General features: G+C 42.6%; 1 protein-coding gene and 1 long non-coding RNA gene across 4 annotated transcripts in view; one reads left to right on the plus strand and one right to left on the minus strand.

Annotated features, from left to right (window-relative positions):
* Window positions 1–22,910, minus strand: part of LOC142406369 (uncharacterized) — an 81,016-nt gene that overhangs the window by 50,320 nt on the left and 7,786 nt on the right. The gene's annotated exons all lie outside the window — the stretch shown is intronic.
* Window positions 501–22,409, plus strand: MAL2 (mal, T cell differentiation protein 2). 3 transcript variants are annotated; one of them, XM_075495178.1, is made up of 5 exons: window positions 501–1,077; window positions 3,440–3,610; window positions 8,730–8,888; window positions 16,936–17,027; window positions 22,156–22,409. In XM_075495178.1, the coding sequence occupies exons 1-5, from the start codon at window positions 943–945 to the stop codon at window positions 22,244–22,246; spliced, it is 648 nt and encodes a 215-aa protein (XP_075351293.1). In that variant the 5' UTR covers window positions 501–942; the 3' UTR covers window positions 22,247–22,409. The 3 variants fall into 3 exon arrangements, with proteins under 3 accessions (XP_075351293.1, XP_075351295.1, XP_075351294.1); XM_075495180.1 differs by lacking the exon at window positions 16,936–17,027 and having other exon boundaries at window positions 22,156–22,406; XM_075495179.1 differs by lacking the exons at window positions 16,936–17,027; window positions 22,156–22,409 and adding an exon at window positions 11,323–13,242.

A 22,910-nucleotide genomic window follows, 5' to 3' on the forward strand; every position in this document is an offset into this window, starting at 1 on the left:
CTGGCTGAAACAGTGCTTAGTCATCCCAGCGACAGGACACCCCATCCTAAGCCACACAGGGAGAAATAATAAAACTGCTGGATGATGCCACATCCTTCACTGGGGAAGATATTTATACTAAGAAGCATGAGGACATGCATTATAAGTGGTCTGACGAACATTACCTTTCTAGACCCTCACCTACCCAAAACTTTTACATCAAACAAACATTTTCTATTACTTTTAAGTAGTTGCACACTACAGTCAGACTGAATAAAAGTAGGTAGACATTAAATGTTTTTAGTATTTTGAATGGGCAACCTAGTTGGCGTCTTAAAAAAAAAAAAAAAGCTGTAACCTCATAATTTTGAAGCCTGAAATATCTGTAACCAGAAGGTAAATAACAACCTTTTGCAAACTGGCATTAGGAAATAACGCCGTAAGTCTGGCTGGATCTGACTCAGGACTTGTGAATGAGGAGCTCTGCACTCCAGTGCAAACACTCCCAGCGCTCCCGGGGAAGCCGAAAGCCACCGGCCGGACACTGCACGGCTCCCCGGGGGAGCCGGGAGGCCCGGGCCGGGGCGCAGCGCCCTCCAGCCCGCCCCACCACCGGGCACAGCGCTCGGCCGGGAGAAACTGCCCCTGCCCACCCGCACCGCCGCGGTCTCCGTCCAGGGCGGCCCAGGGGCCCGGACGGGCGTGGTGAAGCGGGGCAAGTCCGGTCCCCGGCACCCCGGGGACGTCCGCCCAGGCCCGGGCAAGGCGAGGCGAGGCCAGGCGGCGGGGCGGGCCCGGCGCTGGGGCGGGCAGGAGGGAGGCGGCTGGGGCGGCGCGCAGAGGCTCGCCCGCACCTGCTCTCTGCTCCCTCCTTCGCCTTCTCTTCCTCCTCCTCCTCGCCCACCTGGCCGTGGCTCGGCCGTCCCCGCCGCGCTTGGCAGCAGCAGCCGCCGCCACAGCAACATGTTGCCCAGGGGAACCTCGTCCATGCCGCCGCCTCCCAACCCCGCTGCCTACTTCCCGCCCCCCCGGGTCACTTTGCCCTCCGGCCTGGAGATCCTGCGCACCTATTCGGGAGCCGTCATCTTCCTGGAGATCGTGAGTGCGGGGGGGGGACGGGCGGCCACCGGCCTTCCCGCGCTTTTCCCTCCCCTCAGCGCCCCGCCACGGCTCCGCGCCCCACCGCCTGCTGACCGCTGCCCGGCGCCCGTCTCCTTCCCGCGTAGGCGGTGGTGCCCAGAGCCGGGGGGGACGTGCCTCCGCCCGGAGACGGCCGAGCAGCAGCCCCGCGTCGCCCGCGCTCCTCACCTGCCATTTTGTGAGTGGGAAAGGTGCGGCCGGCCGAGGCTGCGGCAGAGAGCAGCCCCCGGGCTGCCCCGCTCCGGCCTCGGGGCCGGTGTCTGGGACGCGGGGCTATGCCGGGAAGGGCAGCGGCACCCGTCCCCGCTGCCTCCGGCCTGCCCCGCGTGTTTGCTCACCTCGGGCCGGGCGGTGGCAGCGGCGCGGCGCTTCCCCCCTGCCCTGGCCGGGCGGCAGCGGGAGGCCCGAAGAGATGGGAAGAGCCGCACAGAGTCCCAGACCCAAAAATCCACCATGGAGAGTTACACTGTTTTTTGCCTGTGCGCGTGTTACGGGTCCTGTGCAAACTCCTACAAGTATGTTTCATTTCATGTGTGTAAGATCTCACTGGTCTGTACACAGGGCTGAGAACCTTTGAGCTAAGGCTGAGTATGAGGCTCTCCAGAACTGTGGCACTAATTAGGAGGAGAAAAAAAGAAGAAAAAAAAAAAAAAAAAACCTTGGCAGAACTCATCTGATTTTATTAATTTTTTTTTTCCTTGGAGTCAGAGCTGAATACTGCTTGGGTCCCAGTCTGTGAGATGGATCCCACCCTGCAAGCTGTAAAACTGCACCTGAGCAAAGAGCTCAGAGCACAAGTCCAGGCACTAAATCAGGCCCTGAGTCAGTAGGGACAGAAGGTTAATTAGGTTGGCCAACCTATTATACATCTGACAGCCAAGCTGAAGTGGACAGGTGTAGTATGAGGGAAATGGCATGGCAGTGGGCGCTGAGATTAGCAGTCTCTACAGTAGATTTCTAAATTTATTTTTAAAGAAGCCGACAGGGTTGCACATTCAAAATACTGAAAACATTTCATGTGTCTGCTTTTTGTTTAACAGACGCTTTCTGCTATTCCTTCTGCTTCCTCACTGCCCATCACTATCTGGTCTCTGAGTAACAGACTTGCACCTGCGGTCTTGTGAAACTAGAGAAAGTTTGGTTCTTTGCAGCAACTAAAAAAGGAACCCTAGAGAACAATTTGAAGGCTAATACATAAACCCTTGGGAGTTTTGAACTGAGACTAGCAATGCTTCTTTACATATATGCTGCTGCAATGTAACATGAGAGAGGAACCAACTAATTTTATAGGGGGCATATTTCGAAAGGTATCTCTCATCCAACCTCGATTCAAAAGAAAGTTCTCTGAATCTGAAAATGTAGCCTCTGACTTTGTAGTTGTAAATCTGTAGGATTTAAACAGGAAAGTAGTAAATTGCTTAGAAGTTGATTGTAGCTGTCACTTCACAGCATGTTGGATTATGAAGTTAAATCTTTCTGTAATAAATGAACATACTTCAGATGGCAATTATGATTTTCTCCAGTTATCCTTTTTTATAAAGAGGCAGGATTTGCAGGGAGAGATAGTACCTTTCGTTAGGTCAAGAGCTGATTAAACCAGACAAGCCTTAAAGTACATAAATTGTCCATCAGCCCATCGTAGCACAGCATCCCCACCACTCATTCACTGCGATCGGTATGCTGAAAATAAAATTGGCAGTGCTGAATTCTTCCCCGGGTTATGACAATTCTGGAAAGCTTTGTGTTTTTCTAGTCAGTACAACGTAATTTACAACTCACCTTATTCTGTATTCTAGTTTTCTCTTTCACTTTATTGCTTATTGTGTTCTCTTTCAGCATTTTATTACAAATGCATTGAAAAAGAGAATGCAGTTTCTTCTCTTTTCTGTATTTCATCTGATTAGGACTACAAAACTAAACACTATGAGACTGAATCCAAATGTGATGTACATCTTTGTCATGCTAACTTTAGTATATATAGAGAGAGATTTGTATATTTGTGAACCATGTTCTCACATTTCTTACATTTCCCTCAAAATGAGAGTAAGGGAGCAGCACGCAAGTCACCTGGGTTTGTAAATCCCATTTTCAAGACTATTTTAAGAGCTTTTAAGAATTTCAGAGTGGCTTCATTTTACCGCCACTTAGTGCCTATCATTTCTGAGAATGGCACTTGGGCTCTCTGAGTACTTTTGAAGTGTTTCCTCTTGGTTTCTAAAAGTCATCTGAGGACGTGTTGATGTGTGATATTAGTTCTTGGGCAGAAAGGACTGCATAAAAGTTACCTCTCAGTTCATCATCTGTATTCCTTTCCTTGCAGCTGTTTGGAACGATAGTATGGATTTTGGTAGCTTCTACCCGAGTTCCACTGCCGCTGCTGCAGGGATGGGTAATGTTTGTAGCGGTGACTGCGTGGTTCCTGTCCATTGTGTTCCTGTGTGTGTTCCTCTTCGGTTATGCAAATAGAATTGCTGTCAACTGGAACCAGACGGTAAGATTTTTTTCTTTATTTAAGGATTCCCTTCATTTTATAAACTGAAAATGATTTCATAAAAAGTACTGATCCTAAGTCCTAGCTTTCTGTTTTAGCAGAAATTTTTTCAAAACATTCAAAACTGGAAAAAGAAAAGAGTAGGGCTACAAGGATGACAGAGGAAATACAGGACCTGTTTTATGATGGAGCCTGAAAGAGCCCAGCTTTTGAAACTGGAGGAGTATACCTGTCCTCTATGAGCATATGAAATGCGTGAGCAGCAGGAAGAGGACTAGTTTAACAAGGCATGACAACAGATTGGTTTAAATGGCCAGAAATAATTGTGGACTGGAAATCAGAAAATATTTTCTGACTATTAGAGAAGTGGTAGTAATGCCCTGTGAATAATGGAGGGTAGAAAGATACATCTTACTAGATGTATCTTTGTAAAGGAAGTGATACATTTGTGAACACATTGTGTGATGTGGTTGTCTGAGTTAGCACGGATTGGACTAAAGCACCCAGAAAGTCTCTTCTACTTCCTAAGAAAGTATTCTGCTGACTTTTGGGTCAATTCCTTAAAGCTAAGGCAGCATTGGTGAGTGGCTGTTAGACCTTAGGTCAAAGACAGCATAACCTGCAGTCTGATACAGCTTAACATCTTTTTACGAGACTTAATGTTTATCTTTCGTAGAGGAAGCCTGGGGAGACTACAGATATTATTATACTCTCCTCAGCTTTTCTTCATTGTGAAGACAAGACTTGATTCTTACTGTAATGCATTTTTATGGCTTGTGCCAGTAATTCTCACAGACTGTACCTTCCTGTTAAAAAAGGGAAGCTGTTGCTCCAGTTTTTACCAACCACATGGATACCTGAGGTTATTGACTGCTAATTTATGTATTCCTTTGTTGTCATTAACTGTTTTCTACTTTGAGTTTTTAGCACTTAAGTAGTTGAGCATGAGATGGTATCACACTCTTATATTACTGGAAGCGAATAAGAGGTGGCAAAACTGTGATCCAAATAGGAATTTCGAAAAAACCTTGCAAAAAGGACCAGAACTTCTAAAATATTAAAGTATGGCTGTTTGTAATTGCTGATCACCTTCACCTTCCTCCTACGTAGCTTAGTTTTCCTATTGACACTTTTCTTCATCATAGCTGGAATTGCATGCTTCAGTATCAACATCTGTGGTTATTTATCTGTTCAAGTTACTCACGGACAGTCCCTTAAAACAAAAGGTCTTTAAAGCAAATAATAGAGCTTCATGAGTTTGGGGCTCTAACTGATCACTTCAAAGCCCATCAGTGGTAACAGACTGGATTCTATTAAAACAAACTTTAGCACTTTGATTGAATACACATACACACAGTGTCAGCTTTCCAGCACAATACAGGCAGTAATTAGGCTAATAATGAGCTACAAGTACAGAGACCTTTACAGGGATTTATGCTGTGACATCCTCACAAGTTATGATGCAACAAAGCCCTTGAGCATGTGCATAACTTAAGTAAATTAATAGTGTCCTTGGTTTCATTGAAACTGTTTGCCAGTTTACAATCGTGCACCTATTTAAGAGTTGCTGGGTGAGGGCATAGCCCTTTATAGATTGAAAATGCTATACAAATGTTCATTTTATAACAATTGTGTAAGTGTGTCTTGCATATTGGCTACTCTATGCTGGCAGTGATTTGTTGTACTGTTAATTTTGTCCCCTTGTATATGATAAATTACTGAAAAACTTTTTATGTCAGGAAATTGCTACATGACTTGTATAAAAGCTGCGTCTGTGGGACTCTGTAACTTAATCTAAAAAGCTATCATAACTAAGTCAGCATCTTAAATAAATGCAGAGTGAATTGTTTTATCTCTAACATGGTAGCTGAAATCCAGCCCCTTCCAGCTGTCAACAAAAGTAACACTAGATAGATCATTTGACCACTATTTTCAGGTACCCAAATGTTCTGTAACTTCTTGGCACTAAACTCTTTAGCAGCACTTCACAAGGATTTTTTACCTTCTGTTGCAAATAAATAATTACTAGAAACACTAAAACTATTTTTACTACTATAAAATAAAAAGGTGTACATGTTTGTTTTACATTGGCATGTATTTAGATAAATACATGGTTTTGCTATTTCATAAATTAGATTTAGAATTGAACTTGGAAGCTACAGGCCATTAGATTAGGTAAAAAATGGGAAGAATCATGGCTTAGTTATACTGGAGTACTGTAGCTTCATGTAGAGATTCATGAACAAATGTGGTTTAAGACTGCAGGAGTTTAAATGCGAGTTTGAAAAATAGCATGGGATTCTGACAGCCCTGCATTTAGTAATACCTTATATCATAAGTAGCTCCATTGGTACTAATACAGCTACTTAAAAAATAAGATGCTACACAGTGAAAAGATGGGGGAAAACAGGGACCTAATGGAGGTACATCACTCTGTACATCACTGTATTAAACCAGATGGTGTGACAAATACTGTCCTTTACAGCCTGACTCACAACATGCTCATTTACAAAATTAGATGTGAATTAACATATCATGCAGATCTGGTAGTGTTTTTCATATGTTTTGTATGAGGTTTCAATGTATACAAGTGTGGAGGCGAGGGAGAGTTAGGCACCATGCTAACAATTACTAAAAACCAAAAAACCCTCCCTCATAAGATCTTGGGTTTTTTGGTCATAGAAACCATAACCATACAAATGTGAAACTGTACTGATGCTACATAGCTTCACTGTAATTGCTGCCAGGAGAAGGAAATTAGAGGGTTTGGCAGGAGAATGAAGGAAATGAAAGAGTTTGTCTTCTGAAAATACCTCTCCTGTATGCAGTCAGCACTGTCTTCCTCATAGAGCTATTTGTGCTCCTTCATGAACAGTGGTGCCAAAAGCGTACAGCTGGTAACACTGACATAGTTGCACGTTAGGTATTTAGCAGCCCAAGAATAATGGATGTCCTTGATTACCCATGGGTTTACGTAGACCTTTCAAGTTTCTGGAATCCTGTGCTATGAAATGGACATGTCAGGCCAGGATATGGGGTCCAGTATTTGTCACACAGTGAACACACACCTGCATGCAGTCTGACATGGTGCATGTAGGCGGAAGCATGAAAGATGTGTGTGTCTGTCTGCCAGCTCGAGTGAGCAGGGGGAAGCCACAACAGTAAGCATCTGGTGGGGAGAAGTGCCTCCCCCAGCTGCAGCAGAGCACTGTAGCTTCTCTGATGCTTCAGCACTCTCACGCTGGAGTAGGTCCCTACTGTTTTTTTCTATGAGGTACAGACGTTACAGTAGAGCTGAAGACTGAGGGAATGTGTCTTGTGCCCAAAGCTTGAGATCTGGCAAGCGTAGCATATAAAGGCTGTCCAGCTAGGTCAGGAAGCCACCCTCTGCCCCCTTATCTTCTCAGTTCTGTTGATGTCAGTGGGGTATCCTGGTGATACTCCAAGAGGAAGTAATTGTTTTTAAAAAATGGAAAAAAAACCAACCAGCCAGCCAGGACGGAAAACCAGAAGTAGGGAATTACTGCAGCTGTTTTGCCAAAACTTGGGCTCCCAGTAATTAGCAGTCATTAAGAAAAGCAGTACAGTCTATGACTTAACCTCAAGTGATCAAATGATTCTTAATTAAGAGAAAATTATTTCCTGGTCTAAGTGGAATGGGAAACTGTAGTAGCAGCTTATATCATAACTTATCAAAACTGACTAGGGTGTGATTTAAGTAGCTTTATCTTCTATCAAATATGGAACAACTGATGAGTTTGAAAAGAAAATTCTTTCAATAAAAAGATCTCACATCTACGAAGAAACAATTCTCTAAACAGGGAAATGCAGCACATTCTGACTTTAATATCAGACAATCAGTGGGTAAGGATGTCGCACAGTAATTTCTAGTACATATGAATGCTGTCTGCTGTTGTGATGGACTCACACGTGGTGTACTCTGGGTTCTCACTCTTGGCATACTGGTAGTCCATTGCACTCAAGTGAATTAAAAGTGCATAAAGAATTCATTAGTGCTGGAGATAGACTATATAACATGGATATCATCAAAAAGCATACATATACTTGTGTATAATTTTAAAAATTGTGTCTATGGCTTTTGCAGACCTGCATAGGTATAGGCACAAAGTATATGTTGTATGGACTTGGGAAATGAGTGCAGCACAAATGTCAGCTTTGCAGATTCAACAACAGAAGGAGGTATTAGAAGAATGTTTTAGATATTTTAAAACTGTACTGGAACATGTCTTGGATCTTGCTGCATGGAACACTGGACTCTGAAACACAACCCGCAAAGAGATTTAGGCACCAGAGCTGCTTTTTCATGTGCTCCAGTAATAGAATCCAGAAATGAGACTTAGATATTTAAACCTAGTGTTCAGCTAGCATTCACCACAGAGGAGGGAATCGCCTAGAGAAGGCCAGGAGAGAAGCATATTTAAAGTAAATCCTAACTCCTGTCCTCTCAAGTCTCAGGCATTTTATTCCACAGTATCATGAAGTACTTCCAAATTACTGTATTTTGGGTAGAGCCAAGTCAGAGAGAGTTCAGGAAATGTCTCAGTTCTTGGATTCCGATTGTATCGGGAAGTAAACTTCAGCTCTGTCAAGGCCGAGGTGTTTCTGGGCATTTACAGAAGAAAATTTAAGCATGGAGGGGAGACTTCTGGAGTTTAGGTTATGGCTGAGAAGGGATTTGGGGGACTGCAAGCTTGTATTGTGCTGCTTAAATTATGATAAAGTTGGCCTGTATGTCCCTTCTTTTTTATCTAAGCCATATGAAGGGTGAGTTCTGTAAGCTCTAATAGCCTTAAAGTGATCTAAAAGGCCAGGATACGTACATACAGCTGAGCACATGCCTCTTAATTTGAAAGAATATAGGGTTTGGGAAGAAGGAGAGTTTCCCTTTATCACTAATTATGTTAGTGAGTTGCTTATAATTGCAAGCAGCTGTGAAAACATGTCCATGTTAAGCGCTCGGATGGATTTAACACTGCTTATCTAAAGTTATTGTTATCAGTCCTCGTTTCATGTTTCAGTGTTGGGTTTCATTTGTACTGAGACTAGAAGAATTAGATATGTATTGCAGCCCAGACTGATTCTGTTATTTACTTTTCAGGATTTTCTTTTCCATGGGGCTACTTTTGTCTTTTATTTTGGAGCTTTTCTACTGCAAGCAGCAACGACATCTCTGCATCACTTTCCCCGCAAATTCAATTCCACCATGCAAGAGAAGATTCTAGCTGATCACGAATATAACATAAGCATAGCAGCCTCGGTATGTATTTCATATATTTGTATCTGGGGAACAGAAGTCTGTTGTAAGCCCTTGTGGCCAACCATTCAACTTGGGAACTTAACAGGAAGCTGGAATAGAAAGAGGAGCTGTGAGAGAAAGGATTGTCTTTGAGAGCAGCAAATAGCATCTAACAGTGACATGCAAAAAATATTGGAATAAGCTAATGCTAATGTGATAGGTGCTCAGTTGCTACGCTTCACTATTAGTGTTTTAAATATATGATCACTACAGCTTATAATTTTTAGATGAGATATTTTGTAAAAGCAATGTTGATTATTAGAATAGAAGAAAGATAACAACTGAGCCTTCATCAAAGCATCAGGTGTGAATTTCATGCCTGTGCTCAAACTTTCAGTTGTTTTTTTTATACCATATAGATAGTCCTGATCATGCCATGGGGAAAAAACCTTGGACTAGGTCCTTGCGAAGCTCCAGATATGTACTACTACATCAGGCATAAAAGTTATGTGTAAGGGACCTGCTGTCTCTTATGGCAAGGATTAGAGTGCTTTTATTGATAGCCTAAGCTCAGACTGCATTTTTCTCACTGTAGTTGCATCATCACTGAATCACTGTATCTGGCGATGTGGGTGTGCATAGCTGAGTCAGAAAATATACCAGGCTCTAGCTTTCTCCCTGGCTGGATTCCTGAAGGGCAAGTAGAGGTGTGCCAGGAGGCTTAACTTAAAGAACTGAAACTACTGCTCTTATGTTTTTATACCATCCAGAGGCTCTTGCATACCTCAGGGAACTGTATATATTTATTAAGCTTCTAAAACCCTCTGTGGGTATCTGTTGTCCTTAAAACTAAATACACCATAGATTTTGCACAGTAAACACCTTCAGTTCATCTTAAGATAAAAGCAGGTGAACATAAGGTGTAAGGTTCACATTCTCTCTGCAAGAGGAGAATAAAAAGGAAAGGCCTTTTGCTTTGGCAAGCCAGTCTCTGAAGGGGTGAGGTGGGCATGTCAGTCTCCAAGTCCAGAGCCTCTCACCATTACCTGCTTGCCAGTAACACACTCGAGCACATCTGATCCCTGTATGGCCATATGGCACAAGGACAGAGGTGGTGTCTCATAGCTGTGCCTGAACTTTAGACTTTATACTTTAGGCTTTATACTAAGGAGGGCTTTATACTAAGCAAGTATCTCGTATTCTACCCTTAAGTGTAGGTCTTCAGTCCTTGTTCAGTGTGTTCAGATCCCACTGAATATATGGTCACTTCAGTCATTTTGTCTGACAGCAGGATACTAGGGACTCCAAGAGACCCTTTCCCCCTTCCATACTGTTTTTCCAAGGGAGAATTCAGTTCTTCAAGTCCCCCAAATCCCTGTCAAGATAGGGGAGGAGTAGACTCTTTTGTAACTTGCCTCAGTATTTTTAATTAAGAGATGCTGGGAAATGGTGAATCAGATAATTGTAGTCTTCAGTGTCTTTGCATTTTTTCCAAAAGTATATAATTAGAAAGTCAGGACATACAGAAAAAAATTGTAATCCTTTGAAACACTTTACTAAAACAGTCCTGTGATCCACATGGAAAAAAATAAAAGGTTGCTAATATTTTGTCCTTTAAAATTACTTTTGTGTACTGTGATTAAAAATATATATGTTCATTTTATATGGGTGATAGTTCTACAGGGTAGCATCTATTCAAAACTTTAATGGTGAAATTAACACTTGTATGGAAAGCAAGGGATAGGTTATGACAGGATTGAATTCGTATGTTCTAAGAGATAGAATCCATCGTTAGCACTGGACAATATGAGAAACTTTTTTTTTCAGCAATTCAGTTTCTCATTTCTTCCTTCTGGTTTACATTACATATTCACGTTTGCTGTGGCATGACCTTCAGTTCAAATCTACTCAATTCAGTTCCTGAGCAATAGCAGCTTCCTGGCATTTCTCAGGAAGTTGTTCTAATGGCTGGTTATCTGGTCAAGGAGGCCAGATTTGAAGCTGCTTCTGTATTTCTGCAAGTAAAAGAGTTCTGCTGTTTAGAGGGATGTCTTCTTAGTTGTTTGCTGGTAAGGGCATTCACTTGGAAACAAATGTGAGACTAATGTTTGATCAGTCTAGATAAGATGAAACTGAAATACACAGTGTACATACACATGTGATTACTTTGTACCATAACTTATGCAGACATTCTGTTTCATATACTCTTTCAAAATGTCTTCTGAACCAAGCAAGCAAGTTAAAAGCAATAACATGGGGTTATAACAGAGAGGTTCATGAGAAACCTTCAGAGGATCCCAAACCTATCTTCATCTTAAGCATTTTGGCTGGGGGAGGTAACTTTTGAATCATTTGTGTTCCTGTATTCATTTAGAATAGAAAAAAAATGTAGAACAATATAATGTGTGATTTACCTTTTTCTTTTTTCTTCTTTTTTTCCCTGCTCCTCCTCTAGATTTTTGCCTTTGCCACAGCTGTTTGTTATGGTTGCAGCACAGCCCTGGCATTAAGGAGATGGAGGCTATAGCAATTGAAGAGAGGTTAATGCCTGAGTGTTCCACTTCAGATCAAATTAAGTGCTACTTGTCTGTTTTACTGTAATCTAATTCCAAAAAGACGTTTTTTGCTTAAAATCTGTTTTAAAGTGCTGAAATGCAAATAACCTCTAATCAGGATTTCCTTAACAGAAAACAAGTTTCCATCTCTTCCCTTTCTAATTTTTACTTTTATTGTGTACTCATTAGAACCATATTCATTGTACGGTATTATAGAGTTCAGGGATAAACAGATGTGTCATTAGCAGATAACAGAATTCTAGTGCTAAATCAGAAGAGGAAGAAAATGGAAACTAAACCAACATGTTAACTGCATAGGCAGCTAAAAAGCTCCCCCCTTGTTAAGTCCCGGGATTGGGACTTAAGTGCAGCGTTACAGTGCATTCCGCACAGGGAGAGCCTTGAGCCTCCTTGTAGAGTCATGGGTTTTCTGTGTGCTGCTCCTTGCATGATCAGAGCCCAAGCTGACTTTGTGATACCAACTTAGTCTATATATTATTAACTTTGTTGTACAGAGAAAATATTTTCAATACCCATCCAGTGAAATCTTTTGATACTCTTTTATAGCCATATCCAGCTATGGGCATCTGATCCTTAAAGCTTACTGTATTCCATAGTAGATGGAAACTGTTTGGGACTGTCAGTCAGTAGTTCATTAGTTTTAGGAATTTACCTTGATCAGATCTATTTATACTTCAAAACAGAACAGTGCATTTGTGTTGTGTGTGTATATACATGGTATATTTTTGTTTAACAGGAATATTTGCACTGTTTTACTTTGTTGGAGTACAGCTTTGTTTTTGTTACTTCAAGTGCTGCATTGTTACTTATTATGTGAGTCAATATCATTTGAATGGAATGTTACCAAATGGTGAATAATGTCTGACCTCAATTCTTGCAGTGTGTTATTTGTTGCATTCTAAACCTGCAGTGTTGTAAAGGTGTTTTTATTTGCACAGATGCCTATGCAACGTCTTACTGAAAGCAGTGGAATGCAAAGCAGTTCACCCACTATGGAGTTTGCTTTTGGCATGAATGAAGTTTAATTGAGCCTCTCTTGAATATCGCTGTTGTATAATGACATGCAATATTATATATAGAAAATTAAGTTAACAAAACTAAATGATAGCATTGCACTCTGCTCCCTAACACTCATGCTGTTTTGCAGATGGTGAAAATTTTTTTTTTTATAATGCAAGTAAGTAATTTTTGCTCTTGTGAATAGTGCCAAATTGATAACCTGGGAGAATAAAGGCTCCCTGTCGTTCGTAAAACAACTTGCTCACCACATCTTGCCAGTGCACCTGAATGTTCTGCAGAGACCAGCAGTGGTTGTGTAAGGGAATACAGGACTTTCTTCATTCCCAGGCCTACTCATTCTCCTTGAGCCAACAAGGGTGTCTGCTATGAAGGTTACTTTATCAAACTTGTCAGGTACAAGGATCTCTGAGGACCAGCCACCCTCAGTAGTGCCCTGCAGTCCCTGCTGACCCAGGACAGGTTCTTACGGATGACATAGCAGTGAGTGGCAGCCCTTCTGACTACTGGAACCACCCAGTCATCCTGAATTACTGCAATGGGATGGTTTTTTGTATCTTGTTTTCTGAAATTTTAATCTTCCAAAGACTTTGTACTCTGGCTGATTTTTTTTTTTTTTTTCTAATTCTCTACTTGCATTGAAACTTGTTTTGTGAACATTTTATCTAGAGCCATATACTTTTAAAAATACTTCATACTGTAGAAAATACATTTACACTGGAGTGTATGGATGAAAGTATATAACAAAGACTTATGCTAAGCAGCATTAAAGTTACTTAATATATTTATGGCAGTAGTCTGGTTATTAATTCTGTCTTTGGAAAGTATCAAAAAACTACCTTGCAACTTTGACTGACCTGATGTTAGACATCTAAAATTAAGGCTAAGATTTCTTGAGAAGGCACAATTACTGGTGCTAGTTTTGTATAGCAGTTTGCCACGTGACACAGCATGAATATTAGTGAGGAGAAGAGTAAGGTTGGGTACAACAACATTGCAAACAGGCTCTGATCTTTGGTGTGGTTTCTCCTTCATCCTGCAACCTGGATGTGCACTGCACACCACAGGCTGTGCACGCCACAGCTACAGTCTCTGCAGCCAACTGGGGTGATGGGGGAAAGATCTTAACTTTTTGCCTCTTTAAACCTACAGAGTATGAATCCCACACATGGTGTCAATTAAAAAGCTGTCCAAGTTTAGTTGGCATTTGTATCTAACCTCTGAGTTCAAACCCGAGGTGTAAAGATCATGACTGATGGGTGCTATTCAGGTCTCTTAAGCTACTTGTAGAAGTCCAGGCAGCAGAGTGTGGTTAGCATAGCATGGAAACTGTTTGTATAGTGAGGAAAAGCGGAACTTTCCCTCTTAAGTATCAAAGACAAACAAAGGGCAGAGAAGAGATAAAGGTAAAAGCTACAGCAATGAAGAATGTCTTTCATAGCTAAAAAGGAGTGAAAGAATGGAAATTTTCTGTTAGTATGCAAGAAATTTTGCTGTACTTTGAGGAAGATCTAAGGAAGGACACACCAGAGCAAGCAGTTACATTCTTTCAAAAAAAAAAAAAAAGAAAAAAAGCCAGTAGTTAATTTTGTATTACTTTATACAGGGAGCTAAAAAGATAGGTGGGATTCAGAAATGGTATGTGCATGCTGGGATATCTGTATGCAAATACTGATATGGGAGTAACACATAATCCTTGTGATAGGTATTATAGGTGATATATGCAAGCTGGTTCTACTAAATCTCACTCTTTCCTGTATAAAAATTCCCCCAAGCCTATGACCTTGAAGAACACAAGCTTAGACCTCTCCAAAGAATGGAAGGAGTAGGGGAGGACATAGAGAGATAAATTATCTCAATGAATTTAAGGTGAAAGGAATGAGACCACAGATGCCAAATAGTGTTTTCATCAAACATCTCTATCTGATGTGAAGCTGCCATGCAGGAATATCTAAGATACCATGCAGGTCCCTACTCTTAAGATCAGAAAATATTTCATGGTATTTTGGATACCACTGTGTAGTAGCTGCTGGTAAATAGGCTCTGTCTAAGGAGACTTTTCTTCAAAGGGTGCAGAGAGAAGCAACGGTTTGTTGCTTATTGCTAAAGAGAAATGAAAGCACACATTTTAGAAAGCTAAAACTTTGTTAGAACTTGCTCAGAAAATATGCACAGCAAGTGCGTCACAGAAGTCCTGACTCTGCTTCTGTCTTGCTGAATGCCTGGAAATAACCCAAAGTGATTATTGATATGTACAGGATCAGTCTATTCAGATTGTCATGATTTCTCTGGCTGTGTACATTAGTCATAACTCCTGACATGAGTAAAGTTATGCTGCTGTAAAATGCTGCCTTGAAATGCAGCTGTAAAACACAGCTGTGAAGGGTGAGAGAGGCAGAACCAGTCATCACACAAATCTGTGCCCTTCATAGAAAGTTAAACAAAAAGCACTGGGAAATCACTAGACTAGTGTCTTCTTTTTCTTTAGCTTCCAAAACCAGATGACAGTGCTAACTCCTGTTGCACTTCCTCTAATCATTGTATTTTTGCGTTTGCTTTATAACTTTAAAAAATGTTGATATTCATCATTTTCCCATCTGAATTTGCAAAAAATAATGTTAAGAGAGCTTAAAACTCTGAGAGCTCACTTGTTCCATTTTTGTATATATACTGTGAAATTGGTCTTTGAACACTAGTGTCCTGATGCATTTCACGCTCCATTGCCAGGCTGTCCCAGTTGTACAGAAAGGCTTCCCAGGTCTCCTCTGTGGATAACAGTGAACCACGAGTTCTCAAACTGAGAGGCAAATAGGACATTGCTCTTTTCAATCTTACCAAAAGAAAAACTTGAGAGCATGTTGTATTTCTTTCTTAGCTGTGTTTTGTACGATTGGTCATGATACACTGGTCTTTGTGGAGACACAAAGAAAACCATCAGAAGAAAAAGCAAATCTGATGTCTTAAAATCAGTAAACAGCAATGGAAAGTATTTAATTGTTTTTAGAAGTTGAGTTCAGCATGACTGTTCCTGTTTCTTCCACTGGGTTAAGTTTCTTTTGGTCTGTTATGGTGCTTATCTAAACCCCTTTCTAACCTGAGCAGCTCAGAATTTACTGTATTGATCCTCAAGGTGCTCCTGGGAGGAGGAGAAGTGCTATTCTCATTTCACAGGTGAGAAACTCGGACACAGAGACACTAAGCAACTTGGTTGCCAAAGGCCTCACACAGGAGATGTGTGGTGAAGCAGGAAAAGGAAACCTGGTTTCCCAAGTGAGAGGTCAGTGCCCAGCCCAGCAGCCCACGCTGCTGCCCGTTGTGGGCAGGGAGGAATCAGTATAGCATGGACTGGGTGACCTTTCCCCCTTCTGTCTCTGTCGTGGTGGTATTACTCTGCAATTAGTTACATGGGGTTAAAAGGTAGAATGACTGTTTGTGAAGGATTATGAGTCAAAGGGAGGTGTAACGTGCCAAACTGGCATTCCTAGATCAAACATCGTAGTTTCTGGGTGTTCTGAACTTAAATTTTCATTATCCAATTGTAAATAGGCTACATAGAGTTCCTCTTTGAGGTGTTGATCTACCTCCTGCATCTTAAGAGAGGAAACAGGTCCTCAGGAATTTGCAGGTTTCAGCTGCTTCCTACTATACAACATGCTTGAGCCCTAAATTCCTGGCGTTAGCAAAATACTACCTGCCTTAAGCCTGCCACGACACAGCACCTTTCAGTTCAGAAACCTGAGCTAAGTTTTCGCAACTAACTTGTCAAGCCACCTTTCAAGGGAACACAATGATCCAGTCAGATTATGTCTAGGTGTGGTTTTAACACCTTTCTAGCTCTGTGATTGTGGCAAATATCTATAAGGATTCTGGAGACTGTGGACAAAATATTCATACTTATGTCCAGCACATCCAGTGTCAGACCTCTCATGCCTGGCTCCAGGGAGGCTCTTGTGCAAGGACCGAGCCCTGTGGATCCATACGTGATTGCAGCATTCCTGGTAATCTTAATTACTGGACATTTTCATCTCATCCAAACACCTTTTCCGGGTCATCTCAGCAAGGTGTGGCCTATGTCACTGGACCAGTGGTGTGGCACAATAAACAGCAGTTGAGAACAAGCCCAGAGGGGTTCCTTGCAGAGAGAAGGATTCTTCTGCACTCCTCTTGCTGCAGAGCCGGGACCTCACACAGCCCCGTTGCCCTGTACAACGGTGCTGGGGCTTCCTAGTGATCTAATTACATGCTTGGGCAGTTCTACTGGCAGTGCGCACGAATGATTGGCTTTTAGGTGTTGTTTTAGGTTCAATAAGCTTTACGAGACAAACTAATGAGGCAAAAAGTGTTCTGTTTCTATAAACACTTTGCTGCCTCTTTTTTGTCCCACGCAAGGACCATAGCCATTTTTCTTTGTGATTACTTTTAAAGTAGAAAACATACTTTAGCATAAATTAATAATGTAATTAATGATATCATAGGTCTTACTACTCCCAGATTGCATGACCTGGAAGTATTTCCAGACTCCTGGGTCCTGGCGAACTCCCCAGCTAGGTCACAGCTCTATGCCACGGTAAGACCTAAACAAGCATCTTCCCTTCTCCCTGCCTCTTTCCTGTTTTTGGAAAGAAAGCAGGGAGCTGCAGCATGATCTGGACAGGCTGGACAACCCAGAAACCAATGATGTGGTGTATTGGGATATGATTCACTGTTCAGTGGCGCTAAAGGGCACAGATGGTCTCAAGATGGTTCCACCAAGATAACATACAAAGTTATGACAAATGGGGAAATGGAGTGGGAGGCCTACTGATTAGAAAAGGAGATTAAGACCTTAGTACTTGGCTACATTTGTCACCTATATGAAATCTGGCATTGAATCCAGCACTTGACTCCTTAATATACCTGTTTTTCAAACTGTAAATACCTTGGCCTGGGATCTGAAGCCCTGGGGAACCTGTAGGGCCAGCTTAGAGCATTGGGCTGTTGGAATAAGAGGCAAGGTGAATCATCACCAGATGCTTTAACCCAAAATTCAGGAGTAGAGGAGAAGAGGGAATGTTCTCCACTTCCCAGGTCCGCTTCCCAACTTGGTACCAGCTCGAAGAGTTGGAAGAAGGGCAGGAGTAGTTCTCCTTTTCCTCTCCATTCCCTGGCTCCAGTCGCCATGGGCCATGGATGAGCTGGGGGACAGAAAGGAAGACGACTTGGACAGGCACATCGTCTAAGTCCTAAGACATGCCTGACCACCACAGCAGTGACAGCTGTTCTCGGGCCAAGTCCAAGGTTCAGTCCCTGACCTACAATAAAAAGTAAATATATCCAATAATGAAATTATCAAACAACAAGCCTGAGCCTTAGCTGAAGCAAATGTTCTTAGGAAAAGACAGAGCTACCTCAGAGAGAAATTTCGTGATGAACAAGAGTCCAAATTTTTCTTTTAGTTATATAAATGCAACTTCTTTTGAGGTCCAGTCGCCAGCGAGGAATTTCACTAATGGAAGTAAGAACAGAATTTTCCCTCAGCACTAAATAGAGCTGACCTTTGAAACGTGGTATTACAAATTCCTTGGCTTTGTGTCATTTGCTTTTTCTCTTAAGGATCCTGCTGCTGGGATAAGTTACTGCTGGAATAGCTGCTGCCGTTAATGGAAAAATAGCCTTTGTGGCCATGGCAGACTTAGAAAGTGTGAAGGCTCCAAGATAAAAATCCAGCACTTGTAGGATCTCATTATTTTGGGGGACCTGACTCATAGGTTGTGAATGGTTTAAGGTTGGCAATGTTGGACAGGGTATATAAGGTGCAACGTCACATAAAACTCCTAAGATGAAGAACTGCTATATCACCAAGTTGCAGGGGTCTCTGGCTGAAAGGAGATCAGAAGAGATTCATGGTGAATCTACCTCCTTCCTGAATACCATATTTTTTTTCATTAAAGAAGACCTCCAAAGAGAACAAGTTCCTTGTAGCCCGTGACTAAAAGGTGGCCATCAGGCCCTTAGTACCAGTAGATGGAGCTACAAGCACAGAAAGCCTTTCGCCGTCAGCACGCTCTTGCTTTAGGGACATCCTTCGCCAGTCACACTTCAGGGCTTCTACGTACCCTAATTTCTAAACAAGCAAATCTCCCAGGAGTGCAATTAGGAATACTCATTATAACTTATGTGATTCATCTGAAAGGACGGGGCTTACATTTTCATCTTTTTATTACAAGCAGACATAGCAACAACTTAGCGCCATACACGACTTCATACTTCTGTCAGCGTGGTTATATTACAAATCCCGTATTTATCAAGAACAATCCCAGGACACTAATATAAAGCAAAGTCCCTTTTCTGAGGAGCTAAGAGGCAGCTGGAGACAATATCCTTCACTCTTCTCCCTACAGGACACTGTTGGCTTTATCGACCTCTATAAATCATTTGTGATTGAAATCCATGGAGCTCCACTAGGTTAGAGAAGTGAAAACTAGCCTTCAAACCTTAAGGGGATATTGGAGGGTTGTCTTTTTCCTAGGGAATTATAAGAGTTAAGCAAGTCAACTAGTTTAAAATGGCAACTGAACCAGCTCATACCATGGAGTCACTGGCACTGCAGAGTTGCAGATGATACCAAGTTCTTTCAGACAGTCAAGTTCTGTGCAGGCCATGAGGACTTCACCAAACTGAGTTGGCTCGAAGGTGGCAGATGAACTTTAAAACAGATAAATCCAGGGCAATGCATCTAGGAAAAAATTATCTCTATCAGACTTGGAAATGAGAGTTACAACTTAGGAAAGAGATCTCTGAGCCATTGCTGATGGTTCTCTGAAATCATCAGCTCAGTATGCAAAGGCAAACAAAATCCAATAAAATGTTGGAACTCGTAAGAAGGTTGTTAGGAACAGGACAGAGGGTGTAATGTTGCTGCTACATAAAAACCTGGTGTGTTCTTGTAGTAGAGTTAAAGGGCAGCGAAAATGGTTGAGGTGTTGAAGCTGCTGCCTTACAAAGACTGAAAATAGTGGGACTCCGCTCTGAAGTGATGAAGCGATGTAATCGTGATTTACAAAATGATGTATGTGCTGGTTAAACCAAACATGTCATTGTTGTTTACAAGAACCTGGCATGGGATCTAGGGGACACTCGAGGCAACTAGCAAAAGATCAGTTTAAAAGAGATAAAAGAAAGTACTTGCTTCCATAGTGGGTAGTGAACCTCTGGAGCTTGCCAACACAGGAGCTTGTGGAGGCAGACAGTATTAGCATGTTCAAAAAGGGATTAGACAAATTAATGGGTCTTTATGCTAAAAGGATGAGGCAGGAACATACCCTCTAGTATCCCTAATCCAGGGGTGGAATCCATCCTAAAACAGTTGTGGATGCTGCATACTAGGGGAAAGGGCTGCATATAACAACCAGCCTCACATGTTCTTCCTAAACAGCATCTCCTCTTGCCACCGTTGGAAGCGGAGCAGGGGGCTCGACGGCTCACTGGTGTGACCCACAGGCAATCTCTTAGATGCAGCTTGTGACTTCTTCCAAATGGCAAAGTTCCCCTGCGGGATGCAGCCTCACCTACACACTCAGTCCTTGCTACATCACCAAAATGCTGAGTTCATCCTCAGGCTGAGGCCTGAGGCCAGCTGATAGTTTAAAAACAAGCCAGCCTAATTAAGATTTTTAGGAAAAGGTACAACTTGTGTGTCCTAGCATAAACAGAGCTTCTTGATTTCATGCAAATAAATAACAGTGTTGGCTCCTGGTCCCTCACAAGGCAATGGAAGAACAAGAGGTAAAATCATGTCATGCTCTTATACACAGTTTTGGGAACAGTAAATGGATGCAGTACAAGGTGCCCAAGTCAGCTGAGAAAGTTCTACCTTACCCTTTAGTACTGCTCTTCACTGCCCAAACACATTTTTCAGCAGTGACAAGCTGAAAGCTAATTGTCAAAACTAAGTATATGTACAAGGTTATTGAAAAAGAAGATTCACAAAATTCTCTTGTTATCTCCTAGATACTTTCTGTCCTGTTTTTTTCTCCCCCAGTTCATCACCGTTTCTTCTACAGTTCTGCGAGGGCTGGGCTGCCTGTATGCACATGCTCGTGCATGCAAACACGCACACGCACACACACGCTTCCTCATCCCACTCGCGGTTTTCAGCATCTAATTCCCTTCCCAGTCTCCCATAGCATCCTGGTTCAGCCGTTCCCTCTGCTCCATCTTTCTTTTTTTTTAATACAGTCCCAGTTTCCTCTGGGTAGTGTTTTCAGTCCCAGTATGCCTTGCTGGCGTGTCATCCCTGCCTCTTCTCACAGTCCTTGTGTCATTTTTTAATCTTCCCTGTTGTCAGCCTTAACCGACTCATCACTCGTGTTAGACCCAAGACAGGGATGTAGTCCTCCAAGTGACCTGAGCAGGGCTGTGGGACTTCAGGTAACCAAGGAGTTGCAGTCTGTGGCTGGGCATGCCACTAGTGCGGAGTGTGGAGTGAGGGGCCTCGGAGGTGGTCAGGTACCCACCTTTCCCTTGCAAAACACGCAGCTGCTTAGTAATACAGTTACAGGATTATTTTTTTGCTATAGGCAAAGCAGTTTTTCCCAGTTGCTCTTTTAGAAAGGATTGAATGACTTCTGATGAAACCTTTCCCAGACAGTTCAGCAGAAAATAAGCAACCGGCATGGAGAATTTCAGCCTGATTGGTTTAAAATCTGGCAAATCATAAGCGATTGAAAAAGTCTTTCAAAGGAAAGTGTTACACTTCCTTAATGATAGGCAACGCTTCCAGCTCTAGCTGTAGCGTCTTTAACCCTTCACACCAAACAAGTCCCCGTGACACCAAAGGAACGCTGCCTTTTTTGGACAAAATTTCAGCTGTATGATCATCACTGAAAAATGCTTGGATTGTTACAACCAAATTTTCTCAATTACAATCTAAATGGCATTTTCCTGAAGTAAATGAGAACGTGGTTTGCTTTGCAGACTGAGTGAGAGAAGTATTTGCCACTTTTAAAGTCCCCCCCTCCCCTGAGCATATGTACTGCTTTCCTGGAGGTCTGAACCTGAGGACCTCTCCTCCTACTGCTGTGGGGCAGCTTTTTTGGCTTGTCCAGCTATGCCAGCTCACATCAGCTGAGCATCCAACCTGGTCTTTAACTAAAGTTCTTTTTTAACCTTTATGCTTTGTTTTGCTTTACCCAGCAGCCACCACGATGGTGAGGGACAACTCAGATGATGAGGGCAATGGCTCTCCGAGAGAGATACGAGCACATGGGGGCAGGTGGAGGGAACAGCCTTCCGGCACCAGTGTTTCAGAGAGGTTCACAATAAGACACTTCCCTCAGAGAGTATCTTTTATTCGCATATGCATTAAAGGGTACCAAGTAGCCACGGGATTCAGTATAGCTCTGGGTATTCAGCACAGAGGCTGCACAGCTTCCTGGATTGTCTTTAGCAGGAGAGGAGGGAGGCCTGGAAAGCTTTCCATTTTCCAGCCTGCTGGCTTTAGCAATAATGTCATGTAAATCCAAAGGGAGAGAAATGACCTTCTAGCTCCTGCTATTGTGCTGGTAACACACATAAACAAAGACTGTAGCTAGAGGGGGAAGAATTTCACCGAAAACAAGGTCTAAGGAGAAGTCTTTTTTACCTTTTCATATAACACTCTCATGATAAAAGCTCTCCCCTGAGTGACTGGTGTTTTCGTCCTCCTTTCCCCTAAGGGGTTTAAACTCACCTCTCCCACTGTCAAGAGAGATCCTTCACCGCCACACTCTCATCGAGGCTGAAATGGCTCACAAACACACATGCTGAAGTTGCACTGTAGTGAATAAAGAGGTGTTGCATTCACATGGCGACAGCCATCAGTAAACTTCAGGTGATGACCATTTTCCCATCGTGTCCTTGTCTTCCATTACCAAATGGCTATAGAATATCCCTGACAGGTTAAAATTTTAATAGCTGTAGAACATGGTCAAATTCTTGGACTATGCTATCATTACTAGCGCCCATAGCCACTATCAGCTTGGATGTATTTTCCACTCTTCTCACAGCACAGGGTGTGCTGAGATCTGTCCCCAGATAGAGTCTCAGGGGAGCCTGCCTCCAACAGCAATTTTGGGCGTCCCCACCCTGGCCGCTGCTCCCGTCCCGAGGATGCTGCTGCATGTCCCATCCTGGCCTGCTGGCCCCACGGAGGGTACCTGTCCCGAAGGGAGCTGGCAGCTCTCTCCACGGACGCGGGCAGGGTGTACTGAGCAGCACATCCAGCAGAAAGGGGAAAAAAGGATTTAAAATATTTCCTATCTTTAGCATTTGAAAAATACTGACTGTTCCAGTGTAATAGTGTGCCCCTTGTGGCTTACTCTACAGCTCAGTCCAGCTCTCCCCTTTGATGTTTTGCCCACAGTATAATAAACTTCACCAAAGAAAAGAAAAACAGCTTGTGTCGTTGAGAGCCATGAACAAATGAACTGGA

This window comes from Mycteria americana, chromosome 2 (assembly GCF_035582795.1).
Source record: "Mycteria americana isolate JAX WOST 10 ecotype Jacksonville Zoo and Gardens chromosome 2, USCA_MyAme_1.0, whole genome shotgun sequence".
NCBI classification, from domain to species: Eukaryota; Metazoa; Chordata; class Aves; order Ciconiiformes; family Ciconiidae; genus Mycteria; species Mycteria americana.